At 33.0% G+C, this 20,581-nt stretch overlaps 1 protein-coding gene across 7 annotated transcripts in view; it reads left to right on the forward strand.

The window, feature by feature from the left end:
• Positions 1-20,581, forward strand: part of DIAPH2 (diaphanous related formin 2) — a 776,708-nt gene that overhangs the window by 238,848 nt on the left and 517,279 nt on the right. For all 7 annotated transcript variants that reach the window (XM_036226378.1, XM_036226383.1, XM_036226380.1 and 4 more), the window contains one exon: positions 320-434. In XM_036226378.1, the coding sequence (XP_036082271.1) occupies positions 320-434 (115 nt within the window). The remainder of the gene's footprint in view (positions 1-319; positions 435-20,581) is intronic.

Consider the following 20,581-nt stretch of genomic DNA (forward strand, 5'->3'; position numbering starts at 1 on the left):
AATGTATGTGAGTTAGGGAAGAAGTTACTAAATTATTTTTAAGTTTCTTCTTGTAGATTTTTTTTTCAGTAGACGATGTCTTAAAATGTAAATTGCTATATGGCCTATTGCTATTGTGTACCTTTTCTATATACCGATAGAATTCTGTGACTTTCTCAATGAATATTTACTTAAAAAGCATTATTTTGATAGATCCTAAAATTGATTTACTAGGTAGATGAATAAAGGAACTGTCATTGAACCTTGATGAAAGTGAATTCTTTAAAAATTAAATATGAAGTAATATTTTAGAAATGTATATTTGTTATTTTTGTTTCAGATTGAACCCAAAGAATTATCTGAGAACTGCTTCTGGTTAAAAGTTAAGGAGGACAAGTTTGAAAATTCAGATCTCTTTGCAAAATTGTCACTGAATTTTGCTACCCAGATAAAAGGTATGTTTTATTGTTTTAAATATGAATTCTTTATTCTGATGTGTTGAATTCAGTGCTTGCTGAAATTTCCAGCAGTGTATATATGTGTCATCTTTCCACAATGTTCAGAGTCAAACATAAGTAGATTAACATATTAACTGCATTGATTCAGCAAGTAAAGGAGGATAGCTGTTTTTTTTTTGTTTTAATTTTATTTTGCATACATGTCATTATTCATCTGAAAATATGGGTTTTATTTTTATTATTTAATTTGTGAGTTATACCCCTCACCCCTCTATTATAAAGTTAGGATTTTTACCAAGAAGCAGAGAAGGTGAATTTGTTGATTCCCGATGTGAGTGAAAATAATGCAACAGAATGCTAATGGCTCACAGTTTTCATGAAATTGGAATAAGATTGGTGCCATAGTGTTTAAATAGTTTTTCCTCTTACATTCGTACTACTTGTCCATTTGGTTTCCTAGGACATTTTATAGCTTTTTTCTGTAAGTAGATTTTCTGGAGTAGTATCAAAATTTGATACCTAATCAAGTAAATTTTACTGATTTGATAATAGCATACCTTGTTTATGATTAGATCCTTAACCTCTTGTGAATTTCACACCTAATTTTTGTGCTGTATAGGTAACTTGTCAATCTCATAATTAAATATTGTGGTTTGTAGGGTTTTGATGTTTGATATTAACATTACTATTTAATTATTACAGAATTGATAGTTTAGTTAAACACAGATTTTTTTCAGTCTGAATGAGTCTTTACAATTAAGAAATTGATGTATTTCATATGCCAATGTCCTTGGAATTAGCACCTTTATCATTCACTCAACTGAATTTTCACAACATTCCTTAGTATGTGAAGATGTAAATTTTGGAAGAGACAGAGAGAGACAGAGAGAGAGAGAGAGAGAGAGAGAGAGAGAGAGATAAAGGAAGAGAAAGAAAGATAAAGAGGAGAAAGAAGAGAGAGGGAAATGGGGAGGGAGAGGGAGAAATAGAAATGGAAATTATTTCTTTTCATCTCTTTTATCATATCTTGCACACTGGAGGTTTGTCCTTGTGCTGTATTTATTGTTCCTTATATATTGAAGTTAACACACACACAGAAATCTGAGGGGATTAGAGTATTCTGAAGAATTTTGACATTTAGAAAAATTCCTGTCATTAGATTTTTTTTTTCTTATTTGCTACAGTAGACTCACATTTCATGAATTCTTCAATGATTCCAGAGATTACTACTTATTATAATCACTTTTTTAAATCAGAAAAATAAAACTTGCTTATATTAAGGTATGCATATAGTGAAAATACAAAAAGATGCAAGGTAAACATATTCCTTCTATCCCGGACTTACAGCTTCTTCCCCAGAGAAAACCACTCTCACTAGTTTCTCGCATTGCCTCCTGGAAACAGTCTGTGCCTCGAGACTCATATGTATATTTATCATTTTTTGTTTTTGACTTCTTGCTGTTTTCACTTTATGTCTTTAGATATTATTCCATAATAGCTTATGTTTATCTACTGTGTTCCTTTTACACATTGCATAGAATGATGTGTTCCGGCCTATTTTAATTTATTTAACCAGTCCCCTATTAATGATTATTTAGATTAGTTCCAGTCTTTCACTAGTTCAACCAATGTTTCAGTGAACATGTACCTACATATACCTTTGTGCACATAAGATCTATCCATAGGATAAATTTTAATAGTGAAATTCCTAGATAAAATGCTCTGTACATTTATAATTTTGATAGATATTACCAAATTGCTTTCCAAAGAGTTCATGTTCATTTATAAGTGCCACCAAAAATATATATGTGTATCTATTTCCCACAACCTTTGCTCATCTCAGAGGTGAAAATTATAATCATCTGTGTTATAATTTTTACTTCTTATATTAGGAGTAAAGTTGAGCAGCTTTCCTTCTATGCATAGACAATTTTAATTTATTTTCTTTTGTGAAATTTTCCATCTAGTTCTTTGTACATTTTGTATCGAGCAGTTGCTCTTTTACTTATTGATGTATTTGTATTAAGTTGCCCAAGAATCATAGGTTTCATAAAATTTTAGTTTGTCCAGACCTTAAAAGTGACTATTTTACAAATGAAGAAAATGAAGTTTGAAACATAGTGGTATGTATAAAACTCGTTAGAGAATTTCGAAGGTAGTGTTGCATAATGGGAAAAGCCAGAGGAAATGGAGTCACACATATTTGCATTCCAGCTGTGATACTTGTATTCTCTGAGACTGAATTTTCTCATCCATAAAATGAGTAGACTAATGTTTACCTAATAGTGTTGTGAGAATTAAATAAAGTTGTATATTTAAAGTACCCAGCACAGTGCTTAGCATAGCAGGCACTCAGTAAATATGAATTCCCTTTTCCCTTTCATTTAGCATGATGTTGTTGTGTGTGTGTGTGTGCGTGCATGTTTCGTTTTTGTTATTGATCCTGAATACAACTGCTAATTTGGCAAGAGAATTTCCTACTCTTCAGAGCAACACTTGATAGAGCCAGTTACAATAAAAGCAATTGTTACTGTGGCTGCTGCTACAACCTAATCAAACCCACGTGAGACTGAACAAAAATCGTATAAAGGCTCTCATGTATTTACTGCTGAGAATACTGCGTTTCCATTCTTCTTAACTTATTCTCTGAATTTTCTATGCAATACTACTACTACTTTTTTCCTAATTTTGAATATTTGAGTACAACTCAGGTCAGGAACACCTTTCAGTACTATCACTTTTACTAAGATTTATTTCTGAAAGGACATTTAAAGGAATAATTAAGCATAACAGCACATTCCATTCATGCATAATATAGACAAAACAAATTTTAATGGCACAAAACTGCCATTTCTTTTCATAACACTTAACTGTTGATTGATCTTAACTGTAATAGCTGAAGTTCCTTGTCACTTGCAGTGCCTTGATTCATAATTTGGTCAGTAGGTGGCAGGATCAGTAAGAAATCAGCCAGCAGCTCTGGCTTTACTGAACCACACTGCCCTGGTGTTCCTAGCTTCAGGGCTTCACTTTCTTCCCCATTCTGCTGCTGTTTGCATCACTCTGCTGCATCCTGGAAGGTGTGACATACTCATTGTTTCTAAGACCTATTTCCAAATCTCTTAGACACAGTGTTCTAAAGCCTCTGAAAATTTCTTCCTACTGCAAGGAGTTTGGAGAGCTCACACCTCAGTGTTCCCTAAATGCATGGTAAAGCATTACTGATCTATGTTTTAAGAAAATGTTTTAATTTAGGAGTTCTAAGTTGATTCGGATTGCTAAATAGAAAGAAGTTTTAAAATATGCTCGCTCTGATACCTATAACATTTAAATGTATAAATATTTACTGTGAGAAAGTACCATTAAAATATACTTTCTGTTTGAGTTACTTATTCTTAGAGTTATAAAGAAATTTATTTTTAATTTTTTATTATAAACTGAATTAATTTTATTTTAGGAGAGAACGTATCTCTTAATTAATTTAATTTCTATAGCGTGCCCACTGTATGTAAGGCACTATACTAAATTGGAGGGAGAGAAATGAAGAAGGTCTTGTTCCTATACAGGGAACTCATCATCTAGTAAGGGAGAGAGGAAGAGGTGTACTTACTACCTTTAGGCAAGTTGTATTAAATGCTAACAAATATTTTTTTAAAAAGCCGTAGTAACACAAAATGGAAATAGTTAATTTGGAGTAGGGCAAATAGAGATCCTAGAGGTAGTATCATTTGAGATGGACCTTGATATTTAAGTAGAATTCCAATAGGGGAAGAAAGAAAGAAGGCATTCTAGGCAAAGAACACCATTAGCAGAGTATGGGGGTGGGGGCGTGAAGAGCATGCTGTGTCGAAAGCACAGCCTGTTGGGTTGAGACTTGTGGGTGAAGACAGTAAGGCAGACTTCACACTGAGGAAATGGTATTTTGTTCTTTAATCATTAGGGGCCCAATAATTCGATGATTGACTATTGAGCTGGCATTTGTCAGACAAGTGATGGGGATTCACAGGTTGATGGGAAGACATTGATTGTGCATAACTACCAGTAGGCTAGGAAAGATATGATGATATCCTGACCAGGATAAATTCCTATTCTCTGTAATATAATCCCATGCCTATATTGTTTAGATTCTTCTTACAAGCCATAATGATGTTGTATGACAAAATATATCTCAAAATACTCTTTAGATTATGAAAAGCAATTATATATCTATATATATTAGAGGCATCTGGAAAAGGCCCTATTACTATTTTCGAATATACATCATATATGAAGCTGTTAGAATTTGCATGTCTTAGTTTTATTTATTACTTGATTTGATGATATTTGGTGACATATCAACATCAAGGCTATAATAAGAGTGTCATTTTCCTTAAAAATCTGTAGTAATTATAGATAATGGTGACATTGTATAAGAATTAAAGTGAAGATGGCAAATATTAACTAAACTTGAAATAATAATAAAATACATAGGTTATAATGGCTAATTCTAATTAGAATTTCTAGGGTTCTCTAGAGGCTCCACGAAGAACAGTTAGTGTGTGGAAGTTGTAAGCAATTCTTGGTTTTAATGTTGTTTGGAGGAAATATGAGAAATAAACATGAGAGGTTAATAAAATTTAGCTTCTTCAAAAATATATTTCTATAGCACAATTTAGCTTTAATAATAACATAAAATTGAGGTGTTATAAATATTTCAAATGCATATAAATGTCATTTTGCAATGCTTGAAATATTGGGCATAGCTTCAAAATTATGGTGGAACTGAGTTTGAAGATGCATTTATGTAAAAGTACTTTTCCTCTAGGATCATATTTTAAATTGTATTTCTTAGTCTTAGAATCAACTGGCTACTCTTGAAGATACCTACTCTGGTTGCCTAATACAGTCTTCTCTACTTAGTAAAGCAACAACAACAAAAAAACAGAGTGGTAAAATCTAATTGGTCTTTGTCTTCATAACATAGAAATTCTTGGAATTGACTTGAAAATAATGAGGTGTCAGTCTCAGAGCACACACCCCTATAAGATGGTGCTAAAGTGTCCTGAGAGACGTAACGGCAAAACAAATAATTTGTCATCTTAATAACACACTATACATGCTCTGTAGTATAAACTTTCATACAGAGAGAACAAACCAAGAAGGTTTAATTCTTTCAGGAAGCCAACTAAAAACCATACATACCTGTATATAATTTCATCATTTGTATTAGATCAAAATTCTTTGGATTTCTATGTATAAACTAACTGGTTATTTTTATCACCTTACCAAAGGTTTTTAAATTAGGAACATTTTAAGTGTTTTAACTTATGCTGAGACATAAATTCATTTTCAGTTGTCCTGTTCTAGCATTGAAAAATCACTTCCTCTTAATGTCACTAATCATCAGAGAAATGCAAATTAAAATCACAAAGGGCTGTCACTTCATACCTGTCAGAATGGCTATCATCAATAAATCAAAAAAACAACAAGTGTTGACGAGGCTGTGGAGAAAAGAGAATCCTTGTGCACTGTTCGTGGGATTGCAAATTGGCGCAACCACTAAGGAAAACAGTTTGGAGGTTCCTCAAAACATTAAAAATAGAATTACATATGATTCAGCAGTTCCACTTCTGGGTCTTTATCCAAAGAAAACCATAACACTAATTTGGAAAGATATATGCAACCCTACATTCAGTGCAGTGCTATTTACAATAGCCAAGATACAGAAGCAACCTAAGTGCCTATCAATCGACAATTGGATAAAGAAGTGGTATGTATATACAAGATGGAACATTACTCAGCCATAAAAAATATGAAGCCTTACATTTGGAACAACATGGATGGACCTAGAGGGTATCATGCCAAGTGAAATAAGTCAGACAGAGAAAGAAAAGTGCTGTATGATTTCACTTATATGTGGAATCTAAGGAACAGAATAAACAAACAAATGAAATGAAAACAGACTCATATGTACAGAGAACAAACTGGTGATTGCCAAATGGGAGGGGGTGGGTGAAAAAGACGAAAGGATTAAGAAGTACAAATTACTAGTTACAAAATATCATAGGGGCGTAAAGTACAGCACAGGGAATGTAGTCGATACTATTGTAATAACTATGTATTGCGCCAAGTGGGTACTAGACTAATTGAGGGGGAATCCCTTTGTAAATTATATAAATGTCTAACCACTGTGCTGTCCACCTGAAACTAATATGAAATAATATTGAATGTCAACTATAATTGAAAAATAAAAAAATAACATTAAAACTTAATTTCTTTTTGTAGAAGGAAAACGAGGAATTTGTGATCCAGAGATACATGCCACTGTTTAATTATAAGTCACTAATGGTAGAGAGAAATCGTGACAGTGTATCTTCAGCCTTCTAAATGAGTAGACTTCAGAATGGCTTTATCTTTAGGTATTGGTGATCATGTAGTTATTGTACTGTTTCTCCTACTGGCATCATCATTACTAATAACAATAGTAGGAATCATAATAATCACAATAATAGGAATAATATTGGAAGCTTTGCTAAGGTATTATATATAAGCATTGCGATAAGCATTTTAAATCCATTTCTCATTTAATCCTCACACCTACCCTAGATACTATTATTATTATTTTATAGGTGAAGAAACTTAGGCTATGGGAGATCTATTAAGTAATATGTCTTGTTTACATAGCTAGTAAGTGGCAAAGCTGACGTTTGAAACCAGGATTGTTCTTAATCACTATGTTACAACTATTTCCTACATTATAACAATGACTTTTAATGGCTTTTATGTCCTTAGTAATTTGTGTATTTTGTTGCAGTTAAGTGGTCTATTTTTAATGCTGTAGTTTCGCATATTTTACATTAGCTTGTGAAAGGTATAATCCTGTTATCCTGATACTAAAGACATTTTTTTATTGCTTAAACCGCAGCTAGGAAGTTGTACATTTATTTATGGAAGGGTATAGGGTTATTTTTTCTGTAAGATTTTTGTTAGCAATCGTCCACATAGAATCTATCAATTTTAGAGCATTGGTTTAACTTAGAGTCTATTTCTTCTAATAAAGAATGAAAGAATATGGTCTTCATGTCATTAAGCATTTGGTAAAGATATATTAATATACATAGGCTACATAAAGTAATGTGATCAGTTTTTCTCGGGGCTCCTTTGAGGTTAGCTTCATAACATTATAGATACCTCATGTCATTTTAATATGATACTTTTTAGCTGTGACCTAGTGAGACTGTCTTTCCCTAATTCAGTAATTTTTGCTGATAAACATATTGATTAGGCACAAGAACAGGTGTTCAGGTAATAGCATTTATAATTTACACAGACATTTACTTACATTTAGAATTATTATTCCAGTTAAATTAGTTTTGTTTTGGCAAATAGAAATTATTTACATTGATATCCAGTGGATAATTTTAACACAGCTATGTAAAACTACAAAGGGGTGTGTTTTGTTCCAACTGTTTATTTATGGCAGTTGAAACCAGTTCTAGACTATATCTTGCATGATATAAGAAGTAATACCAAGAGGTTTCTCTGATTTGTTTAAGAAATATATTTAATTTAGAGAAGTTTAAATCTGGAAGCTTTGCTAAGGCATTATATATAAGTTTAGTTGATTAGTCCTTGTTGGTGAGAGTAAATTTAATGCTTTCTTTTTAATAGATTATTCAGTAATATCTGGTTGTTACTTAATTTTCCCTAATTTTAAACTATGCTTTTTGATGTTATTATTATTTTGTCATTATCTTTTTATTTGTATCATTTTTCTGATTTTTTGTTTTGCTTTTCTATTTATTATTTTTCCAGTTTTATCATGCTATAATTGCTATGTAATATATAATTTTAGGATGTACAACATAATGATTCGATATATGTATATATTGTAAAATGATTACCACACCAAGTTTAGTTAATATGCATCAATCACCTCACACAGTTACATTGTTTTTTCCTTGTGATGGGAACTTTTAAGATTTATTCTCTTAGTACTTTCAATTATATAAAAACAGTAGTGTTAACTATAGTCACCATGCTAAACATTACATCCTCAGGACTTAATTTATTTTATAACTGGAAGTTTGTACCTTTTGATCCCTTTACCCAACTCCCCTCCTCTTCCCTCGCCCCCCACCTTTGGCAACTACAAATCTTATCTCTGCTTCTATGAGCATATAGTTATTTTAAAACAATGCTTAACATTTTGTAAGGTTGGTGTGTCAATTGAGTGAACTCATTTTGTTATTAGGTGCCTTTCAGATACTATATGGGAGATGACCTAAGAAATTCAAAACTATAACTTAAAAATATCAGTTCCATGTTAACACATGCCTCTAGGAATACATTCCAGTGGAAAACAGGTTCACATTTTTGTGCATGACCATCATTTTGAAAGAATTTTAACTCTTTATTTTATCATTGTGGATAATGTTAGTTTCCTATGGCAATATAACAAATTATCCCAAAATTAACTAGCTTAAAAGAACAGATATTTATTTTCTCTCAGTTTCAAGAATTTTGGCAGAGCTCAGCTGAGTCCTCTGCCTCGAAGTCCCTCACAAGGCTGCATATAAGGCGTTGTCAAGGCTGTGGTCTTATCTCAAGGCTTGAATGGGGGACTTACTTGTTTTTAAGCTCATCCATATGATTTTTGACAGCATTCAATTTCTCTAGGACTGTTGGACTGAGGACCTCCATTCTCTTTGCTGGCTATTGTCCAGAGGTTGCCCTCAGTTCCTTGCCTCATGGGCCTCTCAGTAGTGCAGCTCACAAAAGGCAGTTTGCTTCATCAAAGAATGCATGCCAAGGAGTGAAGAGGGAATGAAAACAAAAAGGAAGTCAGTCTATTATAGCCTAATTTCATCATTAGGAACAGTTAACGAGGTCTAGCCCTCATACACACATAGGGAGGGAGTTTCTTAAGGGCATGAGGACCAGCAGTCAGGGAGCATTGGGGAGCCATTTCAGAAGCTGTCTACCACATGAACATACACAGTTCGATGTCTCAGTAATTACCAATGACACAACTCTTCTTGATGACTTCAACAGAATCCTAACTGGGCTCTCTGCCTTCACTCCTTTTTCCTTGTGATCATTTTTTTTTCTATAATCTAATCAGAATTGTCTTTTTAAAGTGTAAATTATCATGGTATTTCCATGCTTGGAAATTTCGCTGACTACCCACTGTCTTCAAGAGGATATCTGAACTCCTCCTCAAGTTCAAGCATGATGATTTTACAACCTGTGTGCTTTACACTTTGCCTCTTTACTCCTCCTAAATTGCCTTTAGACTGAACTCTGGAACAGACACGTAGAAGACTTTGCAGCTTCTCTCTAACCACACCTTTCCTCATTCTTCATTTGGCCTCTCTTTAGATGACACTTATATATATCAGAATGCAGTCTTCACAATATATTATAATTGTCATTACTCCTCTGTGTCCCAAGTCAGACACTGAACTTCTTGCAGGCAGGAAGAAGTATTTCCATTTTGTTTATTATTGTTTCCCAGCAAGTGCCACAGTTTCTAGCAAGTATTAGTGTGTTCAAGAAACACACAAATAAATGAATGACAGTTATGTGTACTTAGTTTCATAGTACCAAGGCAAATAAAATGAGGTATGGATACTAACCCAGAATTTAGGTACACACACACACACACACACACACACACACACACATACATATCTATACACATACATACGTGTGTATGTGTGTGTGTGTGTGTATGAATATATGATAGACTCCGCCTTTCGAAAATCCTTATAACAGATTAAATTCTAGAAATCACGTAGTTGTGTCTGGCTATGGTGGTTTGTTAAAGTTAATTTGCCCATTTAAGTTACTATAATTTAATAATTCACTTTATTTAAGGGTGGATATAGGATATGTATAGATATATTAAATCTTACCACAGATTTTGTTAAAATTTTCAAAGGTGAAAACTCGATTTTTTTTTCAGTAGTGGCCTTTGCTTGATTTAGCCAATAAAGTTTTAAAATGTTGGGTTGCCCCACTTAAATAAATACAGTTTTAGTGTGCTGAAGTAAATATCTATTTCCTAATGTGGTGTTTGACCCTTGAAGAAATTAAATGGTTAATTTCTTGTTGTTGCTATTGAACACCTATAAAATCAATAATCAGCAAAACAAAAACTGTCAATAGGAGTTTTGTGAAAATGAAGATAGATAATATCAAAGGCTCATAACAAAACTGACAATGTTAACAATTACAAGTATTAATATTTGTTGTGTACTTACTATTTGCCAGGTACTTGAAGTGTTTTACATGGATTATTTCATTTAACTTTTTCTTCTGTGCAGTAGGTACTTTTATTGTGGTCATTTTACAGATGAGCAAAGTGGAGCTGGAAATCAAACTCAAGCAGGACGATTTCATAACCTGTGTGCTTTGCCACTTTACTATGTTTAGTGTATGAACAAAGACATGGAAATAGGATGCAATAGAACAAGTCTGAATCCACGGCCTGTACTTTTGAACACTACTGCATCTCTCCGTAGTATGACTATGTCTATTAGAGCTCTATTTTCAGAAATCTCAGTTCAAGATCCACTTATCTGTCCCACAGGGTAGGGTTAAGCTATTTATGTACAATCTTGTCTTTTGAAGTACCTTATTCTTGCCTACCCAATCTTACCTGGCTTATGTAGAGTATAATGTATTTGTATTAATTGGACCCAGTAAAAATATACTCATAAAGTGATAGAATTGGATGAATCAATTTTCCCACTAGGTAATTGATTACAGTATGTTGCAAAATACATCTCTCAATATAAAACCAATCTAGAATCTAGAACAGGTGGGAATATATTGAAGTTACTAGCATTCCTTAGCTAAGTTCTCCATGTTTGGGTGGTCTGCCTTTGGTTTATGCATGGTCAAATATTAATACTAGTCTGATTTCTCCCTGCCTCCCAAACACTGTTTCTTCATGCTCTTTGTCATTTGTTGATAGGGGCTTAAGGATCATACTTTTAATTTACATTAATTTTATAGGAAGCTAAACAAACTGTGATGCATTCAGATGGCAAATGTAACTCCTAAATTATCAACATTCCCAACATTTGAATGGTTTACGACAGTTCACTGTGTCTGGCTTTGTGTGATAAGAATAGACTGATAACATGCTCCTGGCAATGTTTGAGAAATATATTGGTTCCTAGCATGTAACTTTTTTTTAATAGAAGGCAACAAAAGTGACTACTCTGTCACATGTGATGCTATTAGGATATTTTAAATTTTCTTTGAAAAGAGAAGCTGCTGTGATTAGGTATCTTTTGTTCCATTAACGGCAATAATAAAGATGCTATCACTGCTCTCCAAAGTTTTACTTGCTATTTGCTTTTGTGGCATGAATCAGGTCCCATTCTTGTTCATTACTGGCATTTTTATTCTATTTCACATGCTTTTATTTTCTCAATGCTGATGATTTAAGAATTTATAAATTTAATAATTTATTGTATATTGAATGTTTATATATATATATATATATATATATATATATATATATATATATATATATGATAAATCAGGTTATGGTTCCAAAATCCTTTTATCATTGTTTTTAGACATTCATTTTATTAATAATATTATTTGGCATTACACAATTTCTTAATCTATTTCAGGGCATAAACTGTACACATATAAAGATAATTATAGGAAATTAATTTGTTTGATTCAAAACAGGATTTGGGGACACAAATCTAGCCCTTTTTGAATATTTCAGACTGAGGCATAATTTTGCTAAGGGATTCCTTTAGAATTTAAAATTCCTTAAAAAGTTAGAATTCTTTACCATTTCCCGAGATGACTTCTGATCAGCCGTACTCTTTTTTAAGTTCACTTGTATATAACCTATGAAAGCAGTGAGATTTTTCATATTTTCTGCTTGAAATATATTTGGTATGCTAATATCAGTTGTCCTTATATAAAGATAATACTACCCACCATAATTAATAGGGCATGATACTGTTTTTGATTTCCAGTGGTAGGGATTTTTTTTAAAATTGATAATTTAATCTATTTTTGCTTAATGTTTCTTGTGACCAGTGGTGCACATTTATGATGACACAGGTTAGGAGTATAGTTTGTGTCTGTGTTACAGAATCAAGGTATTTGACTCAGGAAGCATTGACCTAATGACCTTGGTGTGGTTCTTTTAGCCAATTTAAACATTTTGACATGGGTAGACATATATGATGACAAAGATAACTTTCAGCTATTTAAAACAGCCTTTTCTATAGTAGATATGAACTTGATAGTATTTGTTTCTGCAATATTAGTGCCTGAGAACAGCTTCCTACTATAGGGCTCCAAATTGTTTAATATTTCAGACTTTTTAAAAGTGTTTTGAAACTTAGTACCTGACCAGATCAGGATATAAAAATATATCATTAATCTTATAGAAGAAAAAAGACAAGTCAACAAATTCTTAATTTTGCTGTTTTCAGGGACATAACTGGATATATTTTAACTAAGATTTACTGAGAGAAATAGTCTTTGTACAAATCTCTTCATTATTATCCTAATATTATGGTATCATTTTCACTTTGTTTCAGGGATAGCCTATATTTCTTTATACCTCCAGAGACATTAAAGCAATTATTATTATCAACTCTCTTAGATTTAATGTTTTTCAAAATACCATTGTAAGTATTTTTGGTAGGCAGGTTATTTTTGGGCTTCAACATTTATATATTTTATAACCTTTGCTTGAGAATTATTAACAATAAATAAGTTTAATTAGTTAGACTTGACCCTAGTTAATGGTCCTCAGACTTTGCTCTGATTTTTATGAGTGTTAGAAGTAGCTATATGGGTAATCTTTTTTTTTTTTTTAATAATTTAGTATTTGTGTGATGTATGTAGCAGCTTTTCATAGTTTGCTTTAATAGAATGGAATTAATGTATGGAACATTTGGGGATATATGTAGAAGGTAAAGACAATTATAGTAGTCCTCCCTTATCTGTGGTTTTACTTTCCACAGTTTTAGCTACTTTTGGTCAACCATGCTCTGAAAATATAAAAGGGAAAATTTTAGAAATAAACAATTCGTAAGTTTTAAACTGTGCACTGCTCTGAGTAGTCTGATGAAATCTCGTGCTGTTCTGCTTTGTCTAACTTCCTCTCACTGTGAACGTGAATCACCCATTGTCCAAATTTACATACGTATTAGTCCCTCAATAGCCCTCTTGGTTATCAGATCAACTGTCATTGTGTCACAGTGCTTGTGTTCAAGTGATCCTTATTTTACTTAATAACGTCACATTCACATAACTTTTATTACAGTGTATTGTTAAAATTGCTCTATTTTATTATTGGTTATTGTTGATTTTTTACTGTGCCTAATTTATAAATTGATGTTATAAAAGGTATGTATGTATACTAAAAAACATGTACATAGGGTTTTGTACCATCCGCAGTTTCAGGCATCCACTGGGGGTCTTGGAATCTATCCTCCATAAATAAAGGGAGAATACTCTAAATTTTTTCATAGTAGTCTTTTATTATATTTCAATGTCTTTAGCTCAGGCCTATTTGTGTCCTCTTGGACCAGGAATAAGAAGCAAAAGAAGCAGTGAGAACAATCTTCATATGGCCAGATCTACTAGGGCTTATTTAAAGATTTTTTTTCCAAGATAATTTTACATTTTTGCTAGAGAGGAAATGGACTCTTGGCCTAAGGGAAACATGATTTATAGGTATTCTCTCATGCCCTAAGATTCCTGAGCCATACATTATAGAAAATCCTATAATACTATTGAATTTCTTCATGTTCGTAAGAATTCCAATGGTTTTATGATGTTTGAGGTGTTATTTAAGTTGTAAGACTCTCTTTTGTAGATTGTCTTAGTTTCTCCATTTCCATATTTTCTGTCTTGCAGCAACAGCGATATTGTTGGTCAGAATCAAACAAACACTAGGATTGATGTGGTCAGAGTTACAATAAATACATGCAAAATGAAATCATTGATAAACTGTGCTAGACTTAGTTTGATCGTGAGCATTCTGTTGGCTGGTCACTGAGGGTGCTCTGCATTCCTTATCTACTAAGCAGCTGACCACCAGGAAGATACATATGAAGTGGAAATTCAGCATTTATGTAATAGGAGAATGGATATAGAAACATAAAAGAGTCGACTCATAAAGCATTTGTTACATACCATACATTGTTCTGAATGTTTTACATGTATTAAATCACTTAATTCTCATGAAGGGAAACCTATAAGATAATATTATAATCTCCAGTTCTAAAGATGAAGTAACTGGGTCACAGGGAGATTAGATGATTTGTCTAAAGGTCACAAAGATAGTAGACAGCAAAGCTGAGTTTAACCCAGCGCTTTTAATTTCTATAAAAACTGCCAGGTTCCAGTTCATTTGCATGGTATCAATTAATATAGTTAGTAATCTAGGTTATTTCTATGATATTACGAAGTATATATCATAGAAACTGCAGTCCTGTTCCACAGGCCCGACATATGCCTAGACAGGTTTGGTGTTTATCTGGGAAGCTAGAATGAGTGTGACAGCAGTGAAGAAAATTAGTTTGATTCAGTGATATACTTTGGCTGTGGGAGAGTTCTCAGACTATCCACATTTCTATTTGAGTTGCTTCTGAATCTGAACAACATTTGATTCATTCTTGGCATCTAACTGTACTGATTTGAGAATCAAATTTTGAAGGTGACACTTGCAATTTGGGAAGGAAATAGAAAACTGTAACAGAAGTTGCTGTGGTTATTTTAACCCCTCTGATTGTGTGTTAATTCTTACCAAAAAGTCTTTTCTATTGAAACTGCTGTCGGAAGTGTTTCAGAGTTCCTTTATTAGAAAATGCTACCAGACATTTTGTTAGTTTATTTCACTATTATATTAAAAGCTGAGTATTCTAAACCGATATCACTATGTTTTGCTATTGTTGTGTGTGTGTATACAGATCGTCATTCTCTACCATCCACCCTTACTAAAAGGAGGTTCCATATGGTGTTAGATCCTGTCAGTCATGTTTTTCTACCTTCCTGAAGGCCTCCAGTTCCTGCGACTCATAGCAGTGTTGTAATCTAAATACCTAATTTACTCTTTACACCTGTAATGCAAATATTAACACTTTCCTAAGTGTGGATTTTGAGTTCCAAGGTCATTTCCAAACGTCTACTAGAAGGTGTGACAGTGTGTAGCAGTTGCAGGCATGACAGCATGCTCCTTTGACTGAAAAGAATCAATATGTCAACCTACCAACATATATTTTTTATACTGTTTCAAATAGATTGCTTTAAAAAGTTATTGAAAATGTATAAATCATTTAAAAGGTTGTGAAAAGCTTCATTTTATAACAATTTGTGTCAGATTACTTATTAAATATAAATCATGCTGTTATTTTTATTTTTTGTTTTAAAAGCACCTGATCATTTATAAGAATCATTCTATTTAATGCTCATCAGTACTAGGTTACTAATATGTTTGGTATCTATAAGCATTCCCTTTGAATTTTCTGCACTTTCCAATTTTGAATTAAGGCCAGCTAACATGGTTTACATAAAATACTTTATTATTTTTATTGTTTTACATAAAATATTTCAAATTTTAATCTTCAAAAGAGGTTATTAAATGTGCTTTGAGACATGATGATATTAATAACGCGCATTTGCAATATATTAACAGTTACACATTATGAATAATTGAATCTATCAATAATTATGTAGATCCAGGTTGCTTTGAATATTTCTGAACACATTTTAGCCTAAGCATTACCATTACGGGAATTTACCTTGGAATCAAGTAACTTTTTCATGAAGAAAATAAGAGTTTCTAGGACATTGGAGTTTGTGGAATAGCTGCTTATCGAACATTAATATTTTACTTAACGTATTAAAATTTATCATTGCGATGATTGGAGAGGAAATTAAAGCATGCCCCGCTTTGTTACTTATATTATGTATATCTGCATAATCAAAATATAAAACAAAGAATGGATGTATTAATGCCTTCATTCTTAAGGATGTGTACCCTGAAATTTATAGAATTAAAGCAACCTATTTCCCTTACCACATAGATGTGGGCAACTGGGACACATATAATATTAGACAGCTCTTTGCCAGTCAAAATAGACAATATTTTGCTGCACTAATAGCTTTTAGTGAGGGCTCCAACTATGAGTTAAACCATCTAATAGTTTTATTATGTTAATGTGCTAACCGTTGTATAGAAGTTGCTTGTATGCTTGTATGGACAATACAGTTCACAAGAGATATTCGATGGTAATCTCTATTACTAAGCAGTGATTGAAGATGTTTTCAAGAATAAATTTTAATGGAAGAAGAAGTATTTTTTTTTTATAAACCTCACAGGTACTATCATAGGTCTGAATTCAGTGTAACTAAACTTTGTAAAATAGTCTCCCTTCTGCTTTTTTTCCGCCAGACATGCACATCTCCCTTCTCTCAGTGGACCCAGATACCTGTATCATCAACACAGTGAAACATCCACATTTCACAAATCTTGGATCAACTGATGCTTGGGTCTTAGGAGCTACATTTCTGTGTATAGATATTAATAAGTAATGCTGGCCTACATAGAGACTAATTTACTGTAGAACTGAGATAACAGCATTATTCTAGCAATTCTTCTAAGCTGCCACTGAGGTTGTCCTCCTTGTCTCATTTGCTCATTCAACAAATATTTATTGTATTTCTATCATATGCTGTGCAATACTAGTTTTCACAGAATGCTTATTGCTCCATTAGGCCTGTGACCTACAGTATGAGTAAGTGTGAATTCTTCCTGGTGGAAAGGGATTTTGTTTATCTTGTTTTACTCTAACAGCATCCCTGTATGTCTGTACTCTAGGCCATGCTTGCTTATTTAGACTGAAGATAACTACTTCTTCTACCTTCAAGAATTTTCTAGGATCCCAACTATTTCGTTGTTTAGACACACTGTTGTGTGTTAACTGAACCACTATATGCAATGATGGAAAGTATTTTCTAGAGACCTTCCACTTTAGCTATTCTCTTATTTCTGCCCCATTTTTTTCTGAGTACTCTTGTTGCTTCCTACCACTCAGGATAATCAGAAAGTTCCAGTAGACTTTGGAGTGGACATATGTTTTGAAACTTGGAAATGAGAGTAGAGAAGACAGCAATTAGAGTATCTAATGAAAGGGAAACTAAGATTGTGATAATGACTGGTAGGGGTGGTAAAATATGCTAGCCACTTCACTAGGCATTTGCTTTATAGAAGTGGTAATGATTTTTTTTTAAGGAAACTGGTATATTTTCCCAGAAACTTATTATTTTTTTATTTTTATTTTCAAGAAGTATATAATAAATAATCTAGAAACTCTGAGTTTCTTAATAGTAATCAGTAAATTTATTTTCTCTATATTCTTATATTTACAAATATATATGTTAAGCACCTACTCCATGCTAGATGCTAGTCTAGACCTTGGGCTGAGAGAGGATACAGCTGTAATTAAGGTAGATGTGATCTTGACTCTCTTAGAATTTACAGTCTAACAGAGATGATATAATGATAATATGTAATTAAATTAATATGAATTTCAGAGAGCATTCAGTATTCTAAAAAAGATAAAATACAGTAATATAATAGAGAATTATTTAGGTGGAGGAGTACATGTGATGGTTATAGAAAGTAATTTTAAAAGCATATGGATTGGGGAATATAAAACACATAACTTCAGAAGCAGAGGCCAACTGAACTTAATGGGTTGAGTGCAGGGGATAAGAAAAATATAAGAACATAAGTGATCGCTTGTAGGTGTGGGGCTTGAGCAAATAAAGGGTGTCCAATAAATATCCAATTCTAGCCAGAAAAGGCTGAGGGCAATAGTGTTAATAGAAAAAGTGGTGAGAGGATTAAAACAGTGTGATAATCAAGATAAAACCATCTTTGGATGTACTATGCTGATATTTCCAAAGGTAGGAAGTACAGTGCAGCTTGAATTTGTTCAGTGTTGATAGATGGAAATAAAATGTATTGCTTTAACATTAACCTTTGCTTCAACTCCAGAGGTTTGTACCTCTTTCAATTTGACTGTAAAGACAACTTTTACTTTTTTCTATGTTAAACAGTTTGATCAACTGGACATTGCACCTCTAAGTGTTTCTTTTGATTTACTCTAGGCTGGGGTCATACTATGTACTAGGTGTGAATTAATTATGAAGTGACCAATTTTGCTCTGCTGAAGAGGGAATTTTATTCTCGGTCCAACTAAATCTGTGATCTAAGACATATCTTTACATTCTCTGTGTGCCTCAGGGGCACTGAAATGGTACTAATAAAAACCCCATCAAGTTCAGAAGGAAATGTATGTCATTTCTTTTGGATCTTCTTCTAAATGACTTGAAGCACCATATTCCAAGTCCTCTTTCCAGATAGAAATAAAACCTATCTAGGATAAAATATCCTATCTAGGATATTTTTAAAGGTTATGCGTTATCTTGTTCCAGGAGTTGAAGGTAAAGTTAGCAAAATAGATTATACATATGTGACAATCTTCATGTAAATTTTGAAGTATACTCTTAATGTAGCTGTATTACTATTTGTGATAGATACCAAATAGCCCTCTCACTATTTCTTGGTGCTCCATGCTTAAGCATCTTATAGAAATGAGTAGAATTAATAAAGCAATTGTGATTATTGATTATTTCTTCATCTTTTAATAGCCCAGAAAACTGAGCACCAAATCTGAATTCTCAGCGCGTTGGTTTAACTTGCAGCTTTATCCATAACTATTGATATATCTTCAATTTTGTAATATTTTACTTAATTTCAGTTTAGCAGAGGTATTTTAGCACTGGTATAACTTCATCTGTGAAAGCATTGGAGAATTGCATTTAGAAAATAATGTAACTTCTCTGTATGATATTTTCAAATAGCATTCTAGTGCAGGTGGAAAGTATAATGCAATTGAGATATGCTAACCTGCATCTAAGATAGCTTAGTTTATTTGATTAGTGAACCCCAAAGAAATTATTTTGGAGGGCCTCTGTAATGTATGTAAGCAAGTTTCAAACCAATTTTTTTAGGTAACTGATCTTTTTTCTGTTTCCAATGTGTTTATCACTTGACATGTTGAATTAGTAATGTGTAAAAGGAACCACACAATTCTAGGAGTTATTTTTTGTTTTCTAGAAATGGTGTCATAATGGAGATTTTAAAACTTATGTATAGTCGTGTGTGCATGTGTATGTAGAAGGGTAACCAACATGTTTTAGTCTTATGTAAGTTGCACACACTAACACGTCCTTAAATTGATATAAATTGTCTGCATTTCTATGTAAAACCTCAGTTCTTCATGCATACCCAAGGCTAATGTGAATTCTGGTTTGCTAGGTAATCCTTCCCTCATAACAAAGGGAGAAAGACCAAGCTCAACCTAGGGAGAGTGGAAAACTAAGCAGTAGAAAAAGTGAATTTGTGCTTGCTTCGGAAGACCCCATCTTTCCATTCCTGTGTTCCAAAAAAGTTCTTAGTTCTTTCTAGGGACGTGATACTGAAAGGCCAAGACTTCCATCATGGTTGTTCATTGCACAAGGCTGTCCTACCAAGCATCTGCCATTGGGCTGCAGTTTGGCACAGACTCTATTTGCCAGACTGTGTACCCAAGGTCTTCATCTAAACAGAGAGACTGTCTTCTAATTTGCACAACAGTGTCATAGGTCTAGAGACAGCCCAGGCAGGCCATGTGATGGGCAGTTACTGCACGTGACTTTACTGGCCTTCACTCCTCAAGCTCCCCTCGAACCGTTTCTGTAGTGCTTCCTACTCTATGCTACTCCATTCTTTCCTCTTCTCCACCTTTCTTTTGTTAGCAGGAAGCTAATTCCACTCTGGGTGCTTAACAATTTCTCTTTGTTGGAAATAAGGCAAATGTCACCCTGGAGGGTTATATTTGCTATAATTATGTCAATATCATTGGGATCTAGAATACATCTCAGCATTTTTTTTTCTTTTCTCAGCACCCCCTTATTTCAAAATGCTGCATCTTTAATTGGAATTTGCATACCTCCTGACCTCTGGGTGAATGATTATAGTCTTGTACATTAAAAAAGATAATTCAGTTTAAATAAATAAACTCACAAATGGAGGCTGGGAAAGAAGTGATAATAATAAT

The sequence above is a fragment of the Rousettus aegyptiacus genome, unplaced genomic scaffold, assembly GCF_014176215.1.
Source record: "Rousettus aegyptiacus isolate mRouAeg1 unplaced genomic scaffold, mRouAeg1.p scaffold_m13_p_9, whole genome shotgun sequence".
Lineage (NCBI taxonomy): Eukaryota > Metazoa > Chordata > Mammalia > Chiroptera > Pteropodidae > Rousettus > Rousettus aegyptiacus.